The sequence below is a fragment of the Ceratotherium simum genome, chromosome 33 (assembly GCF_057802395.1).
Source record: "Ceratotherium simum simum isolate JZ-2026a chromosome 33, ASM5780239v1, whole genome shotgun sequence".
In the NCBI taxonomy this organism is placed as follows: Eukaryota; Metazoa; Chordata; class Mammalia; order Perissodactyla; family Rhinocerotidae; genus Ceratotherium; species Ceratotherium simum.
The window spans coordinates 18,866,251-18,891,429 of NC_141932.1; the positions used below are offsets into that span (position 1 = coordinate 18,866,251).

The 25,179-nt window shown below is 57.5% G+C and overlaps 1 protein-coding gene across 2 annotated transcripts; it reads right to left on the minus strand.

The window, feature by feature from the left end:
- Positions 1 to 355: 355 nt before the first annotated feature.
- On the minus strand, positions 356 to 20,935 carry ATP1A3 (ATPase Na+/K+ transporting subunit alpha 3). 2 transcript variants are annotated; one of them, XM_014795111.2, is made up of 23 exons: positions 20,793 to 20,935; positions 16,444 to 16,533; positions 16,278 to 16,337; positions 15,750 to 15,953; positions 14,447 to 14,560; positions 14,201 to 14,335; positions 13,246 to 13,363; positions 12,854 to 13,122; positions 11,161 to 11,359; positions 10,975 to 11,084; positions 10,759 to 10,893; positions 8,196 to 8,388; positions 7,740 to 7,915; positions 7,517 to 7,653; positions 6,895 to 7,045; positions 6,600 to 6,768; positions 3,863 to 4,017; positions 3,663 to 3,786; positions 2,753 to 2,898; positions 2,060 to 2,190; positions 1,549 to 1,650; positions 1,079 to 1,170; positions 356 to 736 (listed from the first exon to the last, which is right to left on the minus strand). In XM_014795111.2, exons 1-23 carry the CDS (start codon positions 20,796 to 20,798, stop codon positions 708 to 710), a joined length of 3,045 nt encoding a protein of 1,014 aa, XP_014650597.1. In that variant the 5' UTR covers positions 20,799 to 20,935; the 3' UTR covers positions 356 to 707. The 2 variants fall into 2 exon arrangements, with proteins under 2 accessions (XP_014650597.1, XP_014650596.1); XM_014795110.2 differs by having other exon boundaries at positions 16,444 to 16,572; positions 20,793 to 20,903.
- Between the last annotated feature and the right edge of the window lie 4,244 nt (positions 20,936 to 25,179).

Genomic DNA, 25,179 nt, shown 5'->3' on the forward strand with positions numbered 1-25,179 from the left:
ATAGAGTGCTCAAGAGAGAGCAGAGCACAGAGTGGGCGCTCAGTGACTCACCATCATCGTCATGGTCACTGTCATTGTCTCCCTGGGGTCCTACTCCAACGTGAGAGGATCTGACTCCCTCCCTCTCCCCTGTTCTGATCCCATAATCCCATCACCTGGCGAATTCAAGCTGCTCCCACTCTAACTTTCGTGAGTCTAAAATTCCAAGATTCGATGACTCCGAGATTCTGTGACTGCCAAGCCCGTGCCAGGCGACATTCCTGGGATCGTGTGAATCACCCGGCCATGTGTGCCAGCACAGGGGACGCCATCCTGCCCACACCCCCGCTTCAGAAAGCAAACACGACACACCGCCTCTCTCTCCCCACTGATATATTTGATAATTGTCCAGAACCAGAGATGGCATCAGCCAGGGGCTGAGAAGGAGTAAAAAAGAGCCCAGGGAGGGGGCTGGGAGGTAGGGGTGAGGAGAGGGAGAGGAACAGAGACACAGAAAAGAGAGAAGAGAGAGGCAGGGGGTGGGGTGGGAGGGAGAAGCCAGCCAGAGGGGGAGAGGGAGGGAGGCAGGAGATAATTTGAGGGGTGAGGCAAAGGTGGGGCCACTGGGAGAGAGGGCCCCTCCCCCCGAATACAAAATGGGGGACACTGGAGGGGGCTGTCCTGGGCTGGGGGAACAGGGAAGAGACGGGCGATGTGGTGGGTTGAGGTCAGTAGTAGGTTTCCTTCTCCACCCAACCTGGAGCGAGAGACAAAGGACGAAAGACACAGAGATGGCAGAGACAGGCACGGAGAGAAAGAAACACAGCAGAGAGAGAGAGTTAGAGAGAGACAGCGACACAGGAAGAAACCAAAAGGGACAGAGACACAGAGACACACAGGAGACAGAGGGGAGGAGGCCCAGAGAGACAGGAAGAGAGGAGAGTTGGAAGGGGAGGGGGCGACAACACAGGAGAGGGATGCGGGGGGAGACAGAGTGAGGTCAGCTCGGACCGGTCACCACAGGGCTTCCCCCGCCTCCCTCTCCAGCTGCCCCTGCTGCCCCCCCAGCCTTCCCCCTCGGCCCCGGGAGCCCCCTCACCCCCGGGGTTCCTGCGCAGGATGAGTTTGCGGATTTCATCGTAGACGAAGATGAGGAAGCTGTAGGGGAAGGCACAGAACCACCAGCTGGGCCTGCGGAGACGGGGGAGCAGGAGGGCGTCAGTGTGGGGCCGTGACACGGACACAGGCAGAGTCCCAGAGGGCAGGAAGAGGCACCCAGGGGGCTCTCCCTTGACCCTTTGTGCCCACAGCTGAGGGACGTCCTGGCCATGGCTGGGCTGGGGTCTGCAGAGCGCCCCACTGTGAGGATGTCCCACAGGGAAGGCTGGGTGGCATCAGAACAGGGACTGCAATGGTGGACACAGAGGAGGCAACCAGAGAGACATCAGGAGCGGTGGGGCCTGAGATCCACGACGGAGGCCCCGGCCTGGGAGGACGTCCCACAGGGAAGGCTCCTCAGAGGATCTGGAGCTGGGAGTGGAGGTCCTGGGGGCAGCGAGGGGCACTCACTTGAGAGGGTACATGCGCAGGGCCACGTCCATGCCAGGGCAGTAGGACAGGAAGGCGGCGAGGGCCGTCTCCTCAAACAACCCGAAGATCAAGATCTTGTTCCTGGAGGCACAGGCAGGGCTGGACCCAGAGAACCCGACCCGCACCCCTGCCCCACAGAGACAGAGGTACACCCAGGGGTAGATGGAGAGACACAGAGAGACAGACAAAAACAGACAGAAAGGCAAAAACATCCAGGGAGATGGTGCCACTGAAAGATAAAGCCAGACAGAGACATTGACAGACACACAGGCAGGCAGAGGAACAAAAAGATAAAGCAGATCTAGAGAGGGACCCAGTGACACCCCCGCCCCCCACACACGTAGAGAGACAGAGTGAGAGAGAATCCAAGAGAGACGTGACCACTCGAGAGAACACCAACTCGGAGGCAAAAACCGAAACCGAAGAACGAGGGGAGGGAGGGGCAGACACACGGACGGGATAGACAGCGGCGCCAGGCCGCGGCCCTCACTTCATGCCCTGCTGGAAGACGGAGTTCCTGCGGGTCTTGCAGATGATCAGGTCGGCCCACTGGACGACCACTATGCTCACAAAGAAGGCCGTGTGGCACGTGAACTCTACCACCTTCCTCTGCTCGTACGTCTGCAGGAGGGTGACGGGCGTGCATGTCAGCAGTCAGCGAGGCCGCGGCCCGGCACCCAGCGCCCAGCCCCCCGGCCACGTGCTCCTTGTCGGTGCCCCTGCTTCGGGCCCCAAGGCAAAGCGGGGACTCTGTCAAGATGGGGTCCCCAGGGCCTCAGACGTGTCTCCCCTCGTTGGCTCCTAGCTCCGCAGGGAGAGTCAGGAGATGTACAAGGAAGGAGAGAGGTTAACAGTGACCTCAGTCGTCAGCCAGGGACCAGGGACCCGGTGGGCCTCCTGAGGGGACGGATACCAGCCAGGCTTTGAAGGGACAGACAGTGGTGGGGAAGAAGGCAGCAAAGGCGACTCACCTGGCGGGGCAGAGAGCACGGCCAATGAACATGAGGACCGCAATGGGCTGGGCCAAGGGCGCCTGGAGGCCCCGCACACCTGGCCAGGGTCTTGATGCCGCCCCTGGGGCAGAGCGGCCAACGTAGAAGCGGCCCATGCATGGCTGGGACAGCTGGCCCTGGGACACTGCCTGGGAGGCCTCCGCCATGCTGTGGGGCCCAGCTCCACTCACCCACTGCTGCCCGTAACTGTCCTCCAGGTCATTGACCGTGCGGTCGTCCCAGTTCAGCCGGATGCCCACTAGGTTGCTAGGCAAGAAGCCATTTTCTGCCAGGATCACAAAGTAGGAGAAGAAGCCGCCGAGAGCCTGGATCATTCCTGCGGAGAGGAGAGAAGGGAAATGAGGAGAGCCTCAGGTGGGGCCAGCAGCCAGCCCAGTGCCCCTCTGAGGCCCCTTGGGACCCCCACCCAGAGGTCAGTGGGCTACCCCAATCCACTTGCCTGAGCATCATCTGGGGCTGGGGTCCCAGAGGGCCACCTGAGGGTGCCACCTGGTGGTGAACACCTGAGATGGGCCACCTGGGACAGGAGCCTCAGGGAGGGGCTCTCCTGAGATGGCTAGCTTGGAGGCTTCCCCTCACCCGGCCAGGCCACCTGAACATCAGGAAATCCCTGAGGACCTCGGGCTTGAGTCTGACAGCCCCCCATGCGGGAATGACCTCCCCAGGCCTCTGACCACCGCCATGAAGCCTCTGCTTCATCTCCAGCAGCAGGTTGAGGAGCAGGCAGAGGGGTGGGGCTCACTCCTGCCCTCAGAGCTCACAGGCTGGGCTTGTCCTCCCCATCATGAAGGCGGGTGGAGCAGTGGACTCTGGAGTCGGCGGCCTGGGGCCAACCCTGATCTGCTGCTCAGTGTGCCATGGGCCCCCCAGGCCTTTCATCCACCTGTGCCAGCCCCACCTTGGTGACCAGCACCCATCTACCAGACACTCCTTCCTAACCTCTAGCACTACACCCGCCTTCTATTCCACTCATCCAACACACGGTTCTTGAGCGCCCACTGTGGGCCAGGCCCTGCTGCAGGCCCAGGGCAGGCCCAGGGCATCGGGCCATAAACGAGGGCGGGCTCCCCAGATCCTCACCAATCTGCCCGTAGGCCATGCTGATGAGCCTCTCATTGACCAGCTTGTCAGTGCGCGGGTTCCTGGGCTGTCTCTTCATGATGTCACTCTCGGCAGCCTCGTACGCCAGTGAGATGGCGGGGACCTGGACAGCAGAGGCCAGGTGAGCTGGGGAGGCGGGGACCCTGCCCTCCTGGGGCCTGGGGGTGGTCGGGGCTCACCATGTCGGTGCCCAGGTCAATGCAGAGGATGGTGATGGTGCCCAGAGGCAGCGGGATGTTGGCCATGATGAACAGCAGGAACGGCGTGATCTCAGGGATATTGCTGGTCAGGGTGTAGGCGATGGACTTCTTCAGGTTGTCGAAGATCAGGCGGCCTACAGCAGGGGCAGGCTCAGACCTCGGGCGCCCACGCTCCCTCTGCCCCTTCCCTGCCCGTCCATGCATCCTTTCTGGTCCATTCCCCCACCCGCCACCTTTCCACACAAATGTCTGACCATGTCGCCCCTGTTCAAACATTCTCAAAATAGAACCACTCTGGAAGACTGTTGGGAAGTTCCTATTAAAGTTAAATGTCCCCCTACCTATTGACCCAGTCATCCTACTCCTAGGTTTATACCCAAGAGAAATGAGTGCTATGTCCACCAAAAAGCAAGTACCAGAATGTTCACTGTCACATTAGTCATAATAACCAAAACCAGAACCAACCCCAATGTCCATCAACAGGTGAGTGGATAATAAACTGTAGTCTGTCCATACAATGGAACACCGCTCAGCAAGAAAAAGGAACAAGCTACTGACACACCCACCTCCATGGATGAATCTCACAGATGTTATGTTGAGTAAAAAAGCCAGGCATACTGGCTTCATACTGTATAAAAAAGTTCATACTATAGTCCATATAGATCAGTTTCAAAACTAATCTATGGCACTAAAAGTCAGGATGGTGGTTATTTCTGGGAGGAAACCTGACAAAACCCTCATGAGGGGCTGGAAATGTTCTCTATCTTGATTGGGGTCTTGTGGTTGCATGGGTGTGTACGCATGTAAAAAGTCATCAAGTTGCCCAACTTACTGTATATGTTACATCCCAATAAAAATGCAATCAGTACAGTGTGTATAAAATGAAAACAAACTGAAGATGAACCCAGCCAGCCCCTCCCTCCACCTTCTCCTGTGTACTGAGAGGCATGAGCACAAGGTATGTTATTAAGAAGGAACAGAAAGGCAAGCTGCTTGGTGGTATGGATGGTTTGATCACCTTTATGTAAAAATAAGTCTTCTTACCTGCTATTCCCTTTCCCTGCAGTGGTGTCTCATCCTAAAATATTTACGGGTGAAATGATGACTTAAACACGCTTCAAGATAATCCAGTGTGTGTGATGGGGGCGTGGGGGGTGGAGTTGAAGCAAGATCAGCCGTGAGCTGATAACTGTCAGAGCGGGGTGATGGTGATATGGGGGTTCACTATGCCATTCGCTCTGCTTTTGTGTGTGCCTGCAGTTTCCCCCACTGGAAGTTAAACTTTGTGTCTGTCACTTCAGAGAGGCCTTCCTTGTCCACCTGTCTAGGAAGGACCCCTGTTATTATCTGTCATAGCACCTTGCTTGTTTATTCTTATCACTTGTCACAATTTGTAATTATGTTGTTATGTTACAGTTTGTTTGTTAACTTGTTTCAGGCTGTCTCTCCCAGCTCCTTGAGAGCAGGGACCATGTCTACTCTACTCACAGCTGTATCTCCAGCACCCAGCATAATGTGCAAGCCTAACACATGTGTGGAAGGTATGAGTGCATGTGTCTGTGAGCGTGTACATTGCTTACGCACACAAGATGACATGGGGGTAAGACAGGGTTAAGCGTGGTGTCCTAGGACTCAAGAGACAAGGGATAAGGGCATTTAATTTGACAATTTAGTCTTAGCTCTACTGTCTGAATTCTCTTATATCATGAATTATTTTTTACACTGGGGACATTTCAAATGGTAGAGAGAAACTGGAAGAAAATGCACCACAGCATGAACAGTGATTATTTCTGGATGGTGAGGTTATGGGTGATTCCAATTTTCTTCTGAATGCTTTTCTTCATTTTCTATAATTATCATGAATTACTTTGATGATAAGAATAAAATTAGGCGTAGCAGTTAAGTGCACGCGCTCCGCAGCTGGTGGCCCCGGTTCGGATCCCGGGCGCACACTGATGCACCACTTGTCAGGCCATGCTGTGGTGACATCCCATATAAAGTGGAAGAAGATGGGCACAGATGTTAGCCCAGGGCCAGTCTTCCTCAGCAAAAAGAGGAGGATTGGCATGGATGTTAGCTCAGGGCTTATCTTCCTCACACACACACAAAAAAGGAATAAAATTATATGTGCACAAGCCCTATCCGTGGCTGCATCGAGGCCCATCAGGCGGCAGTGCCCGTCGGCTCTGCGGCCTGGGCTCCTGGCATCCCCGCCTCACACACTGGCTTCTTCACATCGCCTTGCTTTTGCACACTCAGTTTCCTCTGCCTGTAACTCCCTTCCCTGGCACCACATACATGAAAATTCCAACATGGCCCTCAGGACTCGGTGCACGAGCCTTGATAACACTGGAAGCTTCCCTGGCCCTGACCCCAGGCTGGGTGAGGGGCCTCCTGAGGGCTCCCGCAGGACCCTCTGTTTCCCCATTGCATTTTAAAAATGCTTCCAAGTCTGCCTCGCCCACCAGGCTGGGCCTGCGCTGGGTGAAGCTGGGACTCAGAAGTGTGTCAGCTCAGTCCTGTCCCCAGGGCGCCCCAGCCCCGTGGGGGAGGGAGACTAAAGACCGGAAAGGACAAGTTCAGACTCCCCCAGGGCCCAGTGGGGTTCCATGGTCTCCCTGCCATGCATCCTGCTGCAGCCCTGGCCTGTTCCCCTTGCCCTTCTCGGGCTTCACGCTGGGACCCCAGTCTCCAGGGCCACCCCTGGCCAACTCACCCTCCTCCACACCCGTGACGATGGAGGCAAAGTTGTCGTCCAGCAAAATCATGTCCGCTGCCTGCTTGGAGACGTCAGAGCCAGCAATGCCCATGGCCACCCCGATGTCGGCCTTTTTCAAAGCAGGGGAGTCGTTCACACCATCCCCAGTCACAGCCACGATTGCTCCCTGGAGGGAGACAGGGCGTGGATGATGTCTGACAAGACAGCGGTCTGGCCCCAGCCCCCTCCTCATCAAGGACCAGGAGTCCAGGCCCTGGGCCCCCTCCTCCAAGGGACCCCAGCCCAAGCCCACCTGTCTCTGACAGCCTTCCACAATGATGAGCTTCTGCTGAGGGGATGTGCGGGCGAAGACGATCTCAGTGTGGTTTTGCAGGATCTCGTCGATTTGCTCAGAAGTGAAGTCCTTGAGGTCAGTGCCATGGATCACACAGGCCTTGGCATCTCTGGAAGAGCAGAGAGTGGTCAGGACATGTGGGGAGAGGTGAGCGATGCCTGAGGGACAGACTCACAGCCAGGAGAGGCAGAGGACCAGGCTCTGAGAGAGGGATGGGGTCTCTAGGGGTCAGAGACAAAGTGAAACTGGGGAGGAGGGGGGCTGCAGCAGGAGGGAGCAAGGGCAGACCTTAGGAAGGACTTTGGGATAGTGGATGTAGAAGGACAGATATGCAGACAACCAGGAAAGGGAGACAGACACAGAGAGAGGGGGAAGCAGTCTCAAGGAGGCCAAGGTCACACAGCCTGAGGGTGGCTAAGCTGGGACGAGAACCTACACCAGGATGCCCATCCTCACACGTGGAGGAGGAACAGGACCCAGGTGCTGAGTCAACAGCAGAGGCCCCGAAGGCCCGGGGACCAGCAGTCCCAGAGGGAAGCCGGGTGGGGACAGAACCCTGAGCCGGGCGGGCGGGGCTCACCGGGGGTTGACCTGGCTGACGGGAATGTTGAGCCGGGCGGCGATGTCCTCCACAGTCTCGTTGCCCTCGGAGATGATGCCCACGCCCTTGGCAATGGCCTTTGCTGTGATGGGGTGATCGCCCGTGACCATGATGACCTGCGGGCATTGTTTGAGGATGGTCCAGCCTCACCGCTGGCCCCTGGGGCCCTGGCCCTGCCTCCCTGAGCTGCCCCAGGCCACACCTTGATGCCTGCGCTGCGACACTTGCCCACTGCATCGGGGACGGCTGCCCGGGGTGGGTCAATCATGGACATGAGGCCCACGAAGCAGAGGTTGTCGGTGGTGAAGTTCACGTCGTCGCAGTCGAAGGCAAAGCCCTTGGGGAACTGCTCTTCAGGCAGGTAATAGTGGCAGAAACCTGGTGGCAGGGACAGCGTGGGGCATGAGACCTCCATGTCTCCGTCCCCACAGCTCCCGGCTGTCCGGGTCCCTGCAGTCAATCTCCCCAGTCGGCCAAAATTTATTTCCTAAAGATGCCTTCCTCTCTCGCTCATTCATTCATTCATTCTTTCACAGTGCATTCTGGGAGGCCGTATTCTGAGCCAGGCTCTGGGCAGCATCATGCCCCTCCTTACCCGCAAGGGGCCCCCAGAGCTGGCCCAGCCCCTGCCCCAACTCTGCCCCACCGTGATGCGCACCAAGCACACGCTCGCCCAGGCCACCGAGCTCCAGGTAGGCGTTCTGGAAGGCCTCCTTCATCTCCTCGTCCAGCGGCTGCTCCTTGCCCTGCAGCAGGATGGTGGAGCAGCGGTCCAGGATGCGCTCGGGGGCACCCTTCATCACCAGCAGGTACCGGTTGTCGTTGGGGTCCTCGGTCTCGTGGATGGAGAGCTGTGGACAGAGCAGAGGGTGGCGTACCTGAGCCTCACAGCGACCTGGAGGCTGCCTGCACCTGGCTGGGGGAGAGAACCGCCCCCACCCCACCCAGAGCCGTGGGTGCCAGGACAGACCACCCCCGGGCTCCCCAGAGGGCGCAGCCCACACCTCCACCAGAGAGATCTTCATCTGTTTCTCAGACCCCCACAGAGATCTCTGCTCATCCCCTGCCCGCTTCTGTCTCTCTGTGTCACAGATGTTTTTGCCCCTCTTTGTCGCTCACAGAAATCTGGGCCGTCCTTCCGATATGTGTCTCTCTCTGCCTCGCCCATTTCCTCCTCATCCCGCATCTGACCCATCACGGAATCTGGTCAGCTCACCTCTGAAATACACCCAGATTCTGCCCTCTTCCCCTCACCCCCCTGCACCCCAGCTGGCCACCACCATCTCTCATATAGTATATTGCAGCAGCCTCCACACTGAGTCTCCGTCTCTGCCCTCCCCACCCACAGTATTTCCTCCCCACGGCAGCCAAGGGCCTTCCTCAAAATATGTGAGTCAGTGGAAAATGGTGCAGCCACTTTGGAAAACAGTCTGGCAGTTCCCTAAAACATCAAATTTAGAGTTACCGTATGACCTAGCAATTCCCAGGTCTATACCCAGGAGACATGCAAACTGTGTCTACACAAAAACTTGTATGTGAATGTTCACGGCAGCATTATTTATAGTAGCCAAAAGGTATAAACAGCCCAAATGTCCATCGACAGATGACTGGAAAGACAAAATGGGGACTACCTATACAATGGAATATTATTCAGCCATGAAGAGGGATGGAGTACTGATTCAGGCCACAACATGGACGAAGCTTGAAGACATTCTGCTGAGTGAAAGAAGCTGGCCACAAAACCCCACACATTGTGTGATTCCATTTATAAGAAATGTCCAGAATAGGAAAATTCATAGAGACAGAAAGCAGATTAGTGGTTGCTTAGGGCTAGCAGGGATGGGGGAGGTAGGGGACAAAAGCTAAGAAGTGTGGGGTGTCTTTTTTTTGTTTTGTTTTTTGGTGAGGAAGATTGGCCCTGGGCTAACATCTGTGCCCATCTTCCTCTATATATGGGACATCTGCCACAGCATGGCTTAATAAGTGGTGTGTAGGTCCACACCCAGGATCCAAACCTGCGAACCCCGGGCCGCTGAAGCAGAGTGCGTGAACTTAACCACTATGCCACAGGGCTGGCCCCTGGGGTTTCTTCTGAGATGATGAAAATGGGTAGATGATTGCACATATCCGTGAATATACTAAAACTATTGAGTTATATACTTCCTTTTTTTTTTGTGAGGAAGATCAGCCCTGAGCTAACATCTGATGCCAATCCTCCTCTTTTTGCCGAGGAAGATTGGCCCTGGGCTAACATCCATGCCCATCTTCCTCTACTTTATATGGGACGCCGCCACAGCATGGCTGGACAAGCAGTGCGTTGGTGTGCGCCTGGGATACGAACCTGTGAACCCTGGGCCACTGAAGCGGAGCGTGCGAACTTAACCGCTGCGCCACCGGGCCAGCCCCTTGAGTTATATACTTTCAATGGGTGATCTATGGTATGTGAATTATATCTTAATAAAGCTGTTTAAAGAAATGTGAGTCAGGTCCCATCTCTCCTCTGCTCAGAGCACTCCCATGCCTCATGTCTCCCTCAGAGTTACACCTAAGTCCTCTCCGTCACCCAGGAGCTCAACGGGACCTGGCCAAGTGTCCACTGCCCTCACCTCCCACCACACTCCCTGGCTCACTGCTTTACCACATTGGCTGCCTGGCTGTTCTTCAGACACATCAACACACTCCTGCCTCAGGACCTTTGCACATGCTGTGCCCGCTGTCTGGAACATTCTTCCCCTAGACACCTGCAGGGCTCCTCCCTCAGCATGATAACCAGCCGACATATTCCGTATTTCCTCCTGCCTTTGTCACTCTCTGTCTTCTAGCACTAGAGAGTAAGTTCCACGAGAGGAGGGACTTCACTGTTTCGCTCACTGCCATATGTGTCCCCGGCACCTCAAACACATGCCTGACACACAGTGGCTGCTCAGAAAAATACTTGTTGAACAAACGAAAGAGATCTCTGGCTGGTCCACTCTGCTGCAGGAAGATCTTTACTCCCCTGCCTCCCACTCCATCACAGACCTTGCTTTCGCTCCCCATCTGCCTTTTCCTCTCCCCACTGGGTGGATACTCTCATTCCCATTCTACAGATGAGGAAACTGAGGCTCTGGGAGGAGTAGTAACTTGCCCAAAGCAAGAGGGCAGTGGGGCCGAGGTGACCGCTTACGGGCACCCTAGAGAAACCGAGGTCCAGGCTGGCTCTCCTGGGGGGCCCAGAGTACCTGGTATTTGTTGGTGGAGTTGAAGGGAATCTCGGCCACTTTCTTGTTGCGTTCACGCATCAGTTTCACGGAGCCGGAGGACAACTCGATGCACTTGAGCAGGGCGGACTCAGAGGCATCCCCGGCCACATCCCTCTGAGGGGAGAGGGCTGTCAAGAGCAGAGACGCGGGGGGTGGGATGGGCAGGGCCAAGGGGAGGCGGGCGGCCAGACCCACCTTGAGCACAGGGATGTTGTCCTGGCCACCCTTGAAGACGGCACGATTGCAGAGTCCGGCGATGTGGGACAGGGCCACCCAGGTGTGCGAGCTCTTGTCGAACGAGGTTCCTGAAGGAGGCACGTGTCACGGCCGGGGGCGCCTTGGGGCCAGGCCTCCTCGGTCCTGCCCAGACCCCACCCTCACCTGACTGGTCCTCAGTGGTGTCGGCCTCGTGGATCTGGTTGTCGAACCACATGTGGGCGACTGTCATGCGGTTCTGGGTAAGGGTCCCTGTCTTGTCCGAGCAGATGGTGGAGGTGGAGCCCAGGGTCTCTACAGCCTCCAGGTTTTTCACCAGGCAGTTCTTCCGAGCCATGCGCTTGGCAGTCAGCGTCAGACATACCTGGGGGCATGCAAGGACAGGCAAGTGACAGGTAGAGCCTGACGGCAGGGCTGGACCAGCAACATGAGTGCCAACAACCCAACTACCCAGCCCAGAGAGAATCCTGGTGTCCTGCAATGAATAGAATGTCACCCAGCAATCCCACCCAGAGGTACAAACCAACAGAAATGGGTTCAGATGTGCCCCAAAAGACATGTGCTTGAATGTTCTTAGCAGCGGCATTTATAATAGTCCCAAACTGGAAACAACCCAATGCCCACTAACAGCAGAAAGGATATAGAAATTGTGGAATAAATAATGGAATACTATACAGTGGTGAGAAAGAACAAGCTATTGCTGCCCACAACTGCATGGACGAAGTTCAAAAACATGATACTCAGCAAAAAGCATCAGCAGAAACAAGAGTCCATACTGAATTACTCCCTATCAATGGAATATACTGTTAGAAGCCAGGATAGGGGTTCCCTTGGATTGGGTGGTCAGGGCTGGATAAGGTCTTAAGGGGGCTTCTGGGGAACTTGATCTGGGTGCACCTGACACGGGGTATGTTCAGTTTACCCCACTCATCAGGCTTTACATTCATACGTGCAACCCTTTGTATGTATGTTGTATGTCAATAAAGAGCCTTGGACCTAGAGTAGCTTTGAATATGCTAATATGGGCAACTGTGCAGGATATATTAAGTAAAAGGATCAATGAGCAAAACGGTATTCCTAGGACGGTCCCTTCTAGGTACCGTGAAAACAACATTCCATATACAGGCTGCACTACGCCCTCCTCTGCTGGGGGGAACAGTGTGGAGGGCGTCCTTCTGGAGCAGTACTGATGGCTGGGCAACAGGAGCGGGACTATTATTTTATTTTTTAACCATTTTCACATGTTCTTTAGACTTTTTACCATGAGGGTGTACTTCTTAAGTTTGTAAGTTAACTTAAAAAGTGATAGGATTGTTACTCCTTTCTGCCTTGCAGTGTTTCTCAAGACTTTTGTTTGTTTGTTTTGTTAATGAGGCCTTCTGAGTCCCAGAACCTTCCTCATTCCAGATCCAGGAGGCTCAGCTCTCAATGCCCAAGTTGCCTTCATCAAGAACATTCCAGGGGCCGGCCCCATGGCTCAGCGGTTAAGTGCGTGCGCTCCGCTACTGGCGGCCTGGGTTCAGATCCCGGGCGCACACCACCACCACTTGTCCGGCCATGCTGAGGCCGCGTCCCACATACAGCAACTAGAAGGATGTGCAACTATGACATACAACTATCCACTGGGCTTTGGGGAGAAAAAGGGGAGAAAAAGGAGGAGGATTGGCAATAGATGTTAGCTCAGGGCTGGTCTTCCTCAGCAAAAAGAGGATTGGCATGGATGTTAGCTCAGGGCTGATCTTCCTCACAAAAAAAAAAAAAAAAAAAGAACATTCCAACCCAGGCCCCCAGCCCCTCCTCCTTCAGACCCAGGAGTCCAGGCCCCCAGCCCCCACCTCCTTCAGACCCAGGGCCTTACCGTGACAGTGGCCAGCAGGCCCTCTGGGACATTGGCCACGATGATGCCGATGAGGAAGATGACAGCCTCGAGCCAGGTGTATCCAAGGATGAGGGAGAGGATGAAGAAAGACACACCCAGGAAGACAGCCACGCCAGTGATGAGTTGGATAAAGTGCTCAATCTCAATGGCGATGGGCGTCTTGCCCACCTCCAGGCCTGAAGCCAGGGTGGCAATGCGGCCCATGACAGTGCGATCACCCGTGGCCACCACCACGCCCCGAGCCGTGCCTGTGGGGCCAGAGGGGATCAGGCTGTCGTGGGCATTCCGAGGGACCCGAGCCCCTGGTGCACGTCCCTCTGTCTAGACCAGCTCTGCCCCAACTTGGGTGCCCCCACCACACCCCGCCTCACCTTCCACGCAGTTGGTAGAGAAGAAGGTGATGTTCCGAGTCTCCAAGGGGTTGTCATGCGTGCAGTCGGGAGACCGGGTCTGGGGTTCGGATTCACCAGTCAGGGAGGAGTTGTCCACCTGGAGCGGGGTGCAAAGGAGAAAGGGCTCAGCCAGGGACCTGGGACTAGAGGGCATCTGTCTAGAGAAAACGTCTGGATAATGAGGCCCTGTGTTCATGAAGCTGAAGCCTGTGTCCCTGGAGGTCACAGCTAGAAGTCTGGGTGCCTGTGTGGGTGGGTGGTGTCTAGGAGGGCAGAGGTTGGGCTCTTGAAGGTGGGGAGGGTACACAGCTTGCCCAGGTCTAAGGTACCCGCAGGTCTGAGGGTTGGGCGCTGGGGGCCTGGACTCCTGGTCCTGGTGGAGGAGGGGCTGGGGGCCAGGACTCCTGGTCCTGAGGGAGGAGAGGCTGGGGGCCTGGACTCCTGGGTCTGAGGGAGGAGGGGCTGGGGGCCTGGACTCCTGAGTCTGAGGGAGGAGGGGCTGGGGGCCTGGACCCCTGGGTCTGAGGGAGGAGGGGCTGGCGGCCTGGACTCCTGGGTCTGAGGGAGGAGGGGCTGGGGGCCTGGACTCCTGAGTCTGAGGGAGGAGGGGCTGGGGGCCTGGACTCCTGAGTCTGAGGGAGGAGGGGCTGGGGGCCTGGACTCCTGAGTCTGAGGGAGGAGGGGCTGGGGGCCTGGACTCCTGGTCCTGGCGGAGGAGGGGCTGGGGGCCTGGACTCCTGGGTCTGAGGGAGGAGGGGCTGGCGGCCTGGACTCCTGGGTCTGAGGGAGGAGGGGCTGGGGGCCTGGACTCCTGGTCCTGGTGGAGGAGGGGCTGGGGGCCTGGACTCCTGGTCCTGGGGGAGGAGGGGCTGGGGGCCTGGACTCCTGGGCCACTCCAGGAAGGGTAGAGCTGGGCCCCAGGCTCCAGGCCCACCTTGCAGCCGTGGGCTGAGATGATGCGCAGGTCGGCCGGGACTCGGTCTCCGCCCTTGATCTCCACTAGGTCCCCAACCACCACCTCCTCAGCGTTCACCTGCATCTTCTCACCTTCCCGGATCACCAGGGCTTGCTGAGGGTGGGATGGAGAAGAGTCACTTCCTGACCCCCTCTGCCTGGGGTCACTTGGCCCAGCCTCTCCCACCTGTGTGCCCCCACCTGGCCCTTCCTGGGCACCCCTCACCTGGGGAACCATGTTCTTGAAGGACTCCATGATCTTGGAGCTCTTGGCCTCCTGGTAGTAGGAGAAGCAGCCGGTGATGATGACCACAGCCGCCAGCACGATGCCCAGGTACAGCTGCGGGGAGGTGCAGGGTCACGGCAGCCCCAGAGCCGCTCCCCACCAGCCCCGCCCCGAGATTCCTGGAGTCTGGGAAGGGAGCTTTGAGTCAATGGGGCTGTGTTTGTGTGTCTGATCCCAGGTTGTGTCCACTTGAGGGTCTGTGTGTCTGAGTCTCTCTTGCCTGTGTGTCTGTCTGCCTGTCCATGTATGAGTCCCTCTTTCTGAACATGGTGTGTTTGTGGCTCTGGTCTGTCCATCTCTGTTTTGCGTGTCTATCTGTCTGTCTTCTGCCTGTGTTAGAGAATCTGAGTGTATACTATTGTCTGTCCATGTGTCTGTCTATGCATAGGTCAGTGTATCTGTCTGTCTGTCTGCATGCCTGGCTTTAAATTTATGGGACTGTTTGTGTTTGTTTGTGTTTGAGTCTCTGTATGTGGATCTCTGTCCCTCTCTGTTGGTCAGCCTGGGTCTGAGACTCTGCGTCTGTCTGTCTGCCTGTTTAGGTTTTAATTTCTGAGAACACTGTGCTCGATTCCCATGTCCGTCTGTCACCAGGTTAGGCCTGCAACTCTGTGTGTTTGAGTTCCTGCGTCTGTCTATGAATCCATGTCTGTGTCTGTCTGTGCCTGTGTCTGAACTAGACGGCCGTGTTTGAATCTGTGTCCAAGTGTGACTGTGTGCGTTGACGCTCTGCACGTGTATCTGTGCATGCATGCCTCTGTGTGTGTGTGTGTGTGTGTGTGTGTGTGTGTGCAGGCAAGGATCTCTATGTAGTCAGCATGTGGGTCTGTGTCTACAGGCATGGCGTCTGCTGAGACTGTGTCCCCTGTGTTGGGTGGATGGGTCCTAACATATTAGCAGGAGGGTGTGCTTGGGTCTCAACATGAGTGCACTCACTCTTCGGGTATCTTTCAGGCCATGACCACCTGGTGGTTTCTGTCCCCAAGGTCACTGAAGTCACATAGCCTTGGGATAACAGCTCACGTGTCCTGCTGTGTGACCTTGGACAAGTTACTTAGCCTTTCTGAGCCTCAGTTTTCCCTGTACTTTCTCTGGTTCTTTCACTGGGTTATTGTGCAAGAGGGATGAGAAAAAGTTCAGGAGTGGCCTTTGAAAAGTCTAAAGGGACAGGAAGAAGTGGGGCATGCATGTGTGTCCCTAAATGTGCAGGGACTTTGTGTAGGGCAGGGTGGAAGGCACTCACATTGTCACCAGAGGGATCATCTTCAGTGCCTGCCTGGATGCCGTAGGCCAGGAAACAGAGGATGGCCCCAATCCACAGTAGGATTGAGAAGCCCCCGAAGAGCTGGCGGCAGAACTTGACCCACTCTGGGGTGGTAGGCGGCGGTGTGAGTGCGTTAGGCCCATCTCGGGCCAGGATCTCCTGGGCTTTGCTGTGGGTCAGACCCTGGGGGACAAAGGACTCACACAGAACCCTCCCTCAGCAACCCTGGCACCCCAACATTTCACGAGCATCCCCAGGCACCCAGGGGTCCCAGCCCCCAGGCTTTCCTCCCTCGGACCCAGGGGTCCAGGATCCAGCCCCTCCTCCCTCAGACCCAGGGGTCCAGGCCCCCAGCCCCTCCTCCCTCAGACCCAGGGGTCCAGGCCCCCAGCCCCTCCTCCCTCAGACCCAGGAGTCCAGACCCCCAGCCCCTCCTCCCTCAGATCCAGGAGTCCAGGCCCCCAGCCCCTCCTCCCTTAGCCCCTCCTCCCTTGGGCCCTGCCGCACCTGCACACAGTCTGTGTTGTATTTCCGGCAGACCTCTTCCACTGACATCTTGTGCTCTGTCTGAAGAACAGGAATTTGAGGGGAGGCGGGTGAGTGTGGAGGCCTTTCAGGGGGCGGGGTGGGGCCTGCTCCGGGAGGGTGTGTGGGTGCAGAGGGTAGGGCTTACCATAGCCACCTCCTTCTTGAGGTCGTCCAAGTCCCGGCGCTCCTTAGTGCCCTTGCTCTTCTTGGGCGAGCCCTTGTCATCTTTCTTGTCCTGCGAGGTGGCGACACGATAGCTGTCAGAGCCACCAGACTGTGGGCGAGAAGGGGTTACAGGGGGACACCGGCCCTCTATGCCCCGCTCTCACCTTGGCCTGCATCTGCACATATCTGCGTCTCTGGGCAGGGGCTGGCTTGGGGCTCACCTGTGCCTCCCTGTCTCTGCCCAGTGTCTCTGGGTGAATTTTCCCTCTGGTTCTGGGTCTCTCAGAACCCATGAGTCTCGTCTCTTCCGATTGGCCTCACCATCTCTGGTTCCATGTGTCTCTGAGTCTCTGTCCCTGAGGCTCTCTGTCAGGATCTGTCTGTGCATCTCTCTCTCTGCTTCTGTGCCCATCTCGGTGGGTCTCTCCCCTTCAGTTTATGTCTTTTTATCTCTGTGTGTCTCTTTCTGTCTCTTTCTCCCTCTCCCTGGGCCTGTCCAACCTTCTTGAGTGTCTCTGTTTCTCTCTCTCTTTTTCTGTCTGTGTGTCTCTCTCTCAATCTGTCTTTCCAGGTCTCTGTGTCTTATTGTTCTGTTTTGTCTCTCTCCGTCCCCTTCTGCCTCTTCACCTCTCCATCTCTGTACTCTGTGTGTATCTGTCTCTCTCTGTGGCTATTTCTCTCACTGACCTCTCCTTTATCACTTTACGTTGTCTCTCTTTCTTTCTGTCTCTGAGTCTCTCTGTGTGTGTCTCTATGATTTTGTCTCTCTCTGATCTCTGGCTCTTTATGTCTCTCTGTTTCCACCTCCTGAACTCTCTCTCCCTGAGTCTGTCTCTCTGGGTTCCTGTGTCTCTCTGAGTCAGTGTGTTGGGATCTCAGACGGCCTCAAAAGTGTCAGTATTTTCTGTCTCTATGTTTTTCTCCATCCATATCTCTGCCTCTCTCTGTCCTTGCGTCTCTGTCTTCATCTGTCAAGCTATCTTCTCTGTAATGCTTGGGGTGTCTCTCCCTGTCTGTTTCTCCTGTTTCAACCATCTGGTTTGTCCATTTCTCACTGTCTCACCCTGCGATCTTCCTCTCTATCCCTGTGTCTGTTTCTCTTTGGGTCCATCTTCACATTTCTGTCTTTCCAGCTCCAGATCTCCTTGTATGTCACTCTCCCTGTATTCTCTGCCTGGCTCTTTTCCTGGACCTCTCTTGCCGGCCCCATGGATGTCTCAGTCTCTGTCTCTCAAAGGACCCAGCAAATCATGGAAGACCCCTCAGGCCTGGCAGCCATGGAGAAGAAAGGGCACTCTAGGTTTTGGGCACAGCTGGGACAGAAGCCCAGGAGGCAGCCTGCTGTGGACAGGGATGGTGGACATGCAACCAGTCCTGAGGACCTTGACCAACAAGCTGTGGGCCCTGGCCTCTCTCCTGGAGGCTGGTAGGAGCCAGGGACAGGTTTGAATAAGGGGTGGGCATGGTCAGGTCTCTGAAGGACAGACTAGGAGCTGGCCTGGATTTGGGGTGCAGAAGAGTAAGAGGCAGAGGCCCTGGGCCTGGCTGGAACAGGATGTGGTGTGAGGGGGAGTGACTGAAGTTCCAGTTTGGGGGCCTGGGCACATGGGGAGGGCAGTGTCCTCGGAGGCTGGCAGGAGGGGTGGGGTGAGGCCTGGTGCTGGTGGAGGGCTGCTGACAGATCCTGCGGGCCCAGGGCCAAGCAGAGATCCTCGGCTCAGCACGGCTCAGCGCTAATCCCCTCGTGACCTTGTGGAGGGTTGAGCTGCCTGCTGGCTGCCCCCAGACCTGGAGGCTGAGCCCGGGGGCTACTGGGAGGGGCTGCAGCCTGGAAGCCTGGGAACCTCTAAGAGGGTTGCAGCGGGTGGGAGGGAGGCTTGGCCCTGGGCCAGCCCTGCAGCAGCACTGCGTCTGACACGGAAGCATGGAGGCTTGGGGGACAGGGAGGACACTCCTCCAACCCCTGCATCAGGAGCAGTCTCAGCCTCCCCAAAGGAGTGGACCCCTGGACGGAGAGATGTAGAGATATAAGGTCATGGGGTCAAGGTAGAGAAACGGGGGTCTAGCAGGAGTGGGGGAGAAAATCAGCTGCTCGCCCCTGAAACCTTAGGAGAGGCTGGGGAGCTGATGCTTGGGTCCCTGTGAGGCCTAGGGGCGGGCCCCTGGGCTCCTGGGTCCCAGACTGCTGGGTCTGAGGAGGAGGAGCTGGGGGCCTGGACTCCTGGGTCTGAGGGAGGAAGGGCTGGGGGCCTGCACTCCTGGGTCTGAGGGAGGAGGAGCTGGGACTCCTGGGTCTGAGGGAGGAAGGGCTGGGGGCCTGCACTCCTGGGTCTGAGGGAGGAGGAGCTGGGACTCCTGGGTCTGAGGGAGGAGGGGCTGGGGCCTGGACTCCTGGGTCTGAGGGAGGAGGGGCTGGGGGCCTGGACTCCTGGGTCTGAGGGAGGAGGGGCTGGGGCCTGGACCTCTGAGTCTGAGGGAGGAGGGGCTGGGGCCTGGACTCCTGGGTCTGAGGGAGGAGGGGGCTGGGTCACCCCAGTCCCTGGCAGGCAAGCCTTGGCTCCTGCCTGCCCGTGCTATGACTAGACTCCCTTGGGGGCGGGCTTCCATCTGTTGGAGGGGAGCCGAGGCTTTCCCAGTCAAGGCAGGAGGCCCAGATGGGTGCACTGCGGGGCGGAAGGACCTCCGAGGGTGGGAGATAACGCATGTCTTGATGCAGCCCGCCTCTGCAGCTCCTCGCCATTTTCCGCGCTGTCCGCCTCCCCGATGCCTGCCAGCTCCCGCAGCCTTGCACCTTGGCCAGCCTCTCCCTCCCCCTCACAGGGTCTCTGGGGCTGTCGTCTCTGAGCACCTCTCCCTTGACCTCCCCTTTTACCCTCTGCCTCCTCTTCACATCATTCAGGCTGACTTTGGTTGTCTCTGGACAGGAAATGTCTGTCCTTGGGTCTCCTCATCTCAGCCTCAGTTTCTCTGTTTCTCCATGTCTCTCCATGTCTATGTCTCGTCCATGTCTCTGCCTGTGTCTGTCTCTTTCTTTGTCTCTATCTATGTCTCTCCCTGTCTCTGCCCATTTCTCTCTGTCTTTCCATATGTCTGTCTCTCTGTCTCTGCCTCCTCTATCTAAAGCAACTCACTTCTCCCCTTGTCCTCACTTCTTTTCCTAAGACCCTCCAAGACCCTCCCTCTCATACCTTCTCTAAGGCATTTAGCCTCAGTCCTCTCCTCCCATCTGTCCAGAGCTTCTGTTCCCTCCATTCCACTTACCTGGAAGCCATCACTGACTCCCACCTCCCCACTTCTCTCTCCCAGTCCTCTCCCCACCCAATTCTTCTCCTCATCCCTCCTCCCCCACCTCCATCCCTGGGCCAATCAGCCTTCATCCGCCATGTTTCTCCCCATCCCTCATATTCCCTCTCCATTAGCCTCTCCATCCCCACCCCTCTCTTCATCCCACCCAGGCCACCCCCCCACACTCCCCATAGCCCCGCCCTAGACATGAAAGGAGGAATCCAGGGCTGTGAGGGGGTCAGGTGGTCATCCAGGGAAGGAGGCGGCATCTGCTGGAGAGACTCACAGACAGACAAGGACACACGGACACAGAGGCAAGGGCATATCCAAGCATGCACGATACCACCCCCCCCACACACAGTCGTACATGTGCACCCCAGCCAGGCACTCAGTCTCCACACCATGGCTCTCGTGCTCCTCCCAGCTCCCCATGCCTGCTCCCCCAGATTAGGGGCTGGACACACACACAGCCCCAGGCCACACTGCACTGCAGAGCCCCCTCATCCAGGCCTGGAAGGAGAAAGAGAGGTCATCTGGCGTTCATCCCATAGCCTGGACCTGTCCCCACCCAGCAAGGGAAGCAGAGGGGCTTCAACACCCCAGACACAAACACCAGCTCTCAGACACACCCAGACATGGTTGCAGACAGGCAGACATAACCCGGGCCACATGATCGCTGGCAGATGGTGCTGGCAGGTCCTGACGGAGCCAGGAGCTCACCAACGCACACATGCACACATACGATCGAGCACGCAACCGTACTAGGCCAGGCAGAGATGCCGAGGGCCGGTCCGTGCCCCCGCGGACCCTACACACAAAGACACGCCGACATGCGCCACAGATCCCCGCCGACCCAGGCGGCCCCGCGCACACACTCAACCAGCGACACAACCACACAGACCGGCCGGGTCAGCCGGCTCACGGGTCCCGCAGACCTAGCCCCGGAGCGCGGGGGTCCCGGAACCCCCGCGCTCCGCAAACAACCAATGTCACTGGACCCACAATGTCACACACACGCACGGCCCGGCCTGCCCGAACACCTACCCCCATCTTGGCGGCTCCGGGGGACAGGGGCGGGCAGGCGGGGCGGGGGCCGGGGCAGGGGCCTCAGGGCGGGCTCAGGCGCAGGCTGGAGCTGGGGGCCTCTGCAGCGCCCGCGCCTCGGTGCGCGCGTCCGTCCGTCGGTCTGGCAGCCCTACCGCACAGTCTGCGGCGGCCGCCGCCTCCGCCTCCTCATATGCCTGCGCCCGCGGGGGGGCCGGCGCCGGCCAATCAGGGGCGCCGCCGTCCTGATGGATGGCCCGTGGCCCCGCCCCCGGTACTGCAGCTGTCCTCTCCGCCCCCCAGCCTCCGCAAAGTGGCGGCGCCACTGAGAGGGGGGAGCGCTGCGGGGGGCGGGGAGGATCCCGGAGACCCCCGCGATAAGGGACTTGGAGACCCCCGCAATGTGGGGTGGCGCCTCCGAGGGAGCGCTGAGGGAGAGAGCGCCCCGGAAATCCCCTCACGGTGGGCGTGTGCCACCAGGGAGAGGGGTGCGCTGCGGGAGGTGGACACCGGGTCGGGGGAAGGCCCGGTAAACCACCGCAATAAGGCAGGAGGCCCAGAGCACATCCCTCTGCAGTGAAGCAGGGGGGCTCCTGGAGACTGTGTGGGGGTGCTGTTCAAGAGCGGGAGCTGGAAGGAGCACCAAAGGCTAGGAAGACCTCAAAATGAGGAGGGGTGCAGAGGGAGGAGGAGCCCTGAGGCCCCTTCACTGTGTATGCCCCCTTCCCAGTATGGCAGAGTTATCCAAGGAGACACAACTGCACAGGTACACAGGAGACACATGGCAGCCAGAGGACCCCACTGAGCATCAGGCTCACACACAGTCATCACCCAGATACCCAGATGCTGGGGATACACACACACCACCCCATCACACACCACCACAAGTTCACAATCACATTCCATCACACCAGCTTGTACCCTCACATACACAGTACACTACCCCATTACACAACCCCAGAGACTCAGGAACACAAAGAAATGAAACACACATAGCACACACACCTGCATACCCCATCACACCACAACAGAATCACAATCACGGTCATAAAGTGCCATGTAGATTAACACGCATCCTCAGAACACCACATCACAGACACACACATCACATACTCCAACCATACCTAGCCTTGTACCATCTCACATAGAGACCCACAACCATGCAGCACACGGACCGCAGAACCAACACACATCCACACTCAGCACCATTGCACACCACAGGCTCCACACTGCCTCCAGACACCACATGAGCCTTTGTGGATGCTGTTGCATGGTCACACAACATGATACACACCATCACACACACTCCTCCCGGTATATATGGGCACAAGCAAAGGCCCGCAGTGCAAAATTGCCAAAGCATTGCTAATTGTGAATGACAGACCAAAAGGTGCACACAGACTCACACAGGGCACAATAATTCACAGAAACATCACACGACACCATCCCACACACCTCCCACACTACACATATCACTTATTGCAGCGCTATCACATACACCTTTGTTGCACCCCTAAACACACCAACACCCCACCCACACACCATATACACCCCATCTCAGTATACGTATGCACACACACACGCACAGCCAGCACCCACACCCCAAGCCTCTCATATACACACAACACCCCATCAGCCACCCACTGGAGCCCGAGGAGTCACGGCCTCCCACCCTCACCCCTTTGCTCTATGAGGAACATGCCCCAACTCTCCCTGCGGATGGTAGGAAGGATAGAGAGAGAGCAAGAGCCTGTCCCTGTAGCTTTCTCAGAGTGTGGGCATCTTCCCCACCTATGGGAGTGGAGGTGTGGGGGACACAGGCAAGGGCATGGAGTGAGCCTGGTGTATGGGGGGGTGGGTGGGGGAGGTTAAGGACCTGGTCAGGGAAATGTGTGAGAGGCTAAAGGCCAGAGTGAGAGACACAGAAGCAGAGACAGAGAGAGACAGAGGTTCAGAGCCACAGAGAGATGGGCATGCACAGGGAGACAGGGCCAGAGAGTAGGAGGCAGGGAGTCAGTTTCCTTGGATTCCCCCAGCACCCACAGGCTCGGCCTAATCCTGTACTCTGACCCGTCCCCATCTCTCCCTGCTGTCCCTTGTTGCCATGGTAACAGGGAGGCCGACCATGCAGCAAAGGAGGCTGGGCCTGCAGACCTGGCCTGTCTCCATGGAGACTGGGGAAGGAAGGGGGAGCCACATCTTCTAACCCAGGTAGTTGGCCCCCAGGTCCCCCTCTCCAACTCTGCCCCATTCCTGGGGGAGGGAGGGTAGGAGAGCCTGACACCTTGGCCTGCAGAGATGGGCCTGGACCATGGGGAAGGGGATTGGGGGACAAAGAAGCCTGGGGTTGTCTGGATCCCAGGAGATTCTAGGCTCTCTCTTCTCCTGCTCTCTAGTTGGGCTGGGGGAGACCTCGGCCCCCCATACCGCACCCCAGACACAGGCTCACATCCCCCCTTACGCTTCCTCCTCAGACACAAGCCTGGTGAGGCTGATGACTGTGCATCGTGCTCTCAATCGTGCTCTCAGCGCGAGGCTCTGCGGAAGTTGTGGGGGGAGGAGGGAAGACTTAGGAAGGTCACAGGGATAGACGGAGACAGGGGAGCTCAGCGTGAGAGGTGGGAAGAGAAACATAAGAGGAGAAACAGACACAGTCCAGAACCAGAGAGGCAGATATGGACAGACTGAAAAAGACAGACAGAGAGACTGGCAGACAGAGATAAGAAAACAGACAGAGGAAGATTGAGCAACAGAAGTACTCAGTGAAGGTGACAGAGAGACAGGGACAGAGAGCCAGGCAGGAACAGAGCAGAGCAGAGACTCAGAGCAGAAGCGGGGGAGACTCAGAAATAGGGAAGGACCCCAGAGGAGATCAGCCTCGTGGTATTGGGACAGAGAGGGAGAGAGACCAGAAATGTCTGCAATCATATTCTAATCACTTCAACAGACTGAGAGTCCCGCCCAAGGGCAGAGACATTGATTAGTATCTGTAAGAGACATGGAGACAACAGAGAGGCTGACACACAAGCTCCTTCCCACACCTGTCCCTGAGGGGCACACGCATGGCAAGTGTCCAAGACACAGAGGGGCCGGGTGGAGACTGAGGTTGCTGTGTGCCAGGGGGGGTGCCCCGGTGTGTGGCCCGCCCCAGGACTGCGAAGGCAGGCAGGCCCTGCAGGGCAGACAGGGCAATGCCACCCCAGGCCCACAAGGCCGGTGCTGAACGGACAGCTCCTGCACTCTGGGCCGCCTGCCCAAGGGGCGGGCCCAGCCTCTCTCCTCTCCCTCACTCTGTCCCTGTCTGGCTTTCCTAACCGCTCGGGCCCCCTCCTGTCTCCATCTAGTTTTCTATGGCCCCTTGTCTCTCACCTGTCTCTGTTCCATCTCAATCTGCTTCTCTCAGCCCCAGCTCCCCGGGTCTCTTACCCTCCCTGCTTCATCTGTCTGCCCCTCTGCCCCACCCCTCTGCCCCCTTCTCCATTCCCTCTCGCCATTCTCTCACCTCATCACCGCATGTCTCTTGGTCTCTCCCCCTCTTTGTCCCTAACTCTCTCTCTCCCACCCTTCTCTACCCACCTCATTGTCCCTCCTCTTCTCTATTCCATCCCTGTCTCTCCCTTTTCTGTCTCCCCCACTCCACCCCATCTCTCTCTCTCCCCACCTCTCCATCTCTCCCCCTTCTACTCCGCCTCGTTTTGGCTCTTGCTGTGTGACCTTCACTCGTCCTTTCTCAGCTGCAGTTTCCACAGAAACCTCCAGCGGGGCAGGGAAGGGTGGGGACAGAGAGTAGGGTGGGGACAGAGAGTAGATCCACCCTTCTCTCTGCTCATCCAGTCCTTCAGCACCCACCCTCCCGCCCCCATTCTACTGGGATTTCTCACTTACTCTCTTGGGGGGCTGGGGAGGTAACATTATCAGCAGAAACACAGGGTCACAGTCACAGACAGTTGAAGATGGCCTCATGGATGTACACACACACATGCACATGATACAAAGTCTCCAAATCACCCTGACCCAGGCATACACTTGCAACTATACGGGCCACCCCGGCATCTCCACAGTGAACAGTTCACTCGCCCTCCCCTCCCCCAGCCCCATCTGGTTTCTGTCTTTCTGTGTCTCCGTTTCCTTGTGTCTCCGCCTCTCCAGATCCCTGCATCTTTCCCCATCTGTCCTAGGGTCTCTGTCGCAGCCTCCTTCTGTCCTAAGAGAAGGTCAGTGAAGAGGGGCCAGGTGCCAGGACCTGGGCTGACCTGCTGGCTGTGGGCAGGGCCGAGGGTGAAGAGAGTGCAGGAGTCACCATCCAGTCTGTGGTTCTCAACACACTCCCCAGGGCCCAAGACTTCAATGCCCTCACCCCCAGGAAATGAGACCCCGGTATCCCCAG

Excerpts from the sequence above, each read along its gene's own strand:
- ATP1A3 (XM_014795110.2), bottom strand. Across the intron at positions 13,123-13,245 it reads CTCTACCAACTGCGTGGAAG|GCACGGCTCGGGGCGTGGTG; the intron begins GTGAGGCGGGGT and ends CTGGCCCCACAG. Across the intron at positions 7,046-7,516 it reads GTCAGCCAGGTCAACCCCCG|AGATGCCAAGGCCTGTGTGA; the intron begins GTGAGCCCCGCC and ends CTGCTCTTCCAG.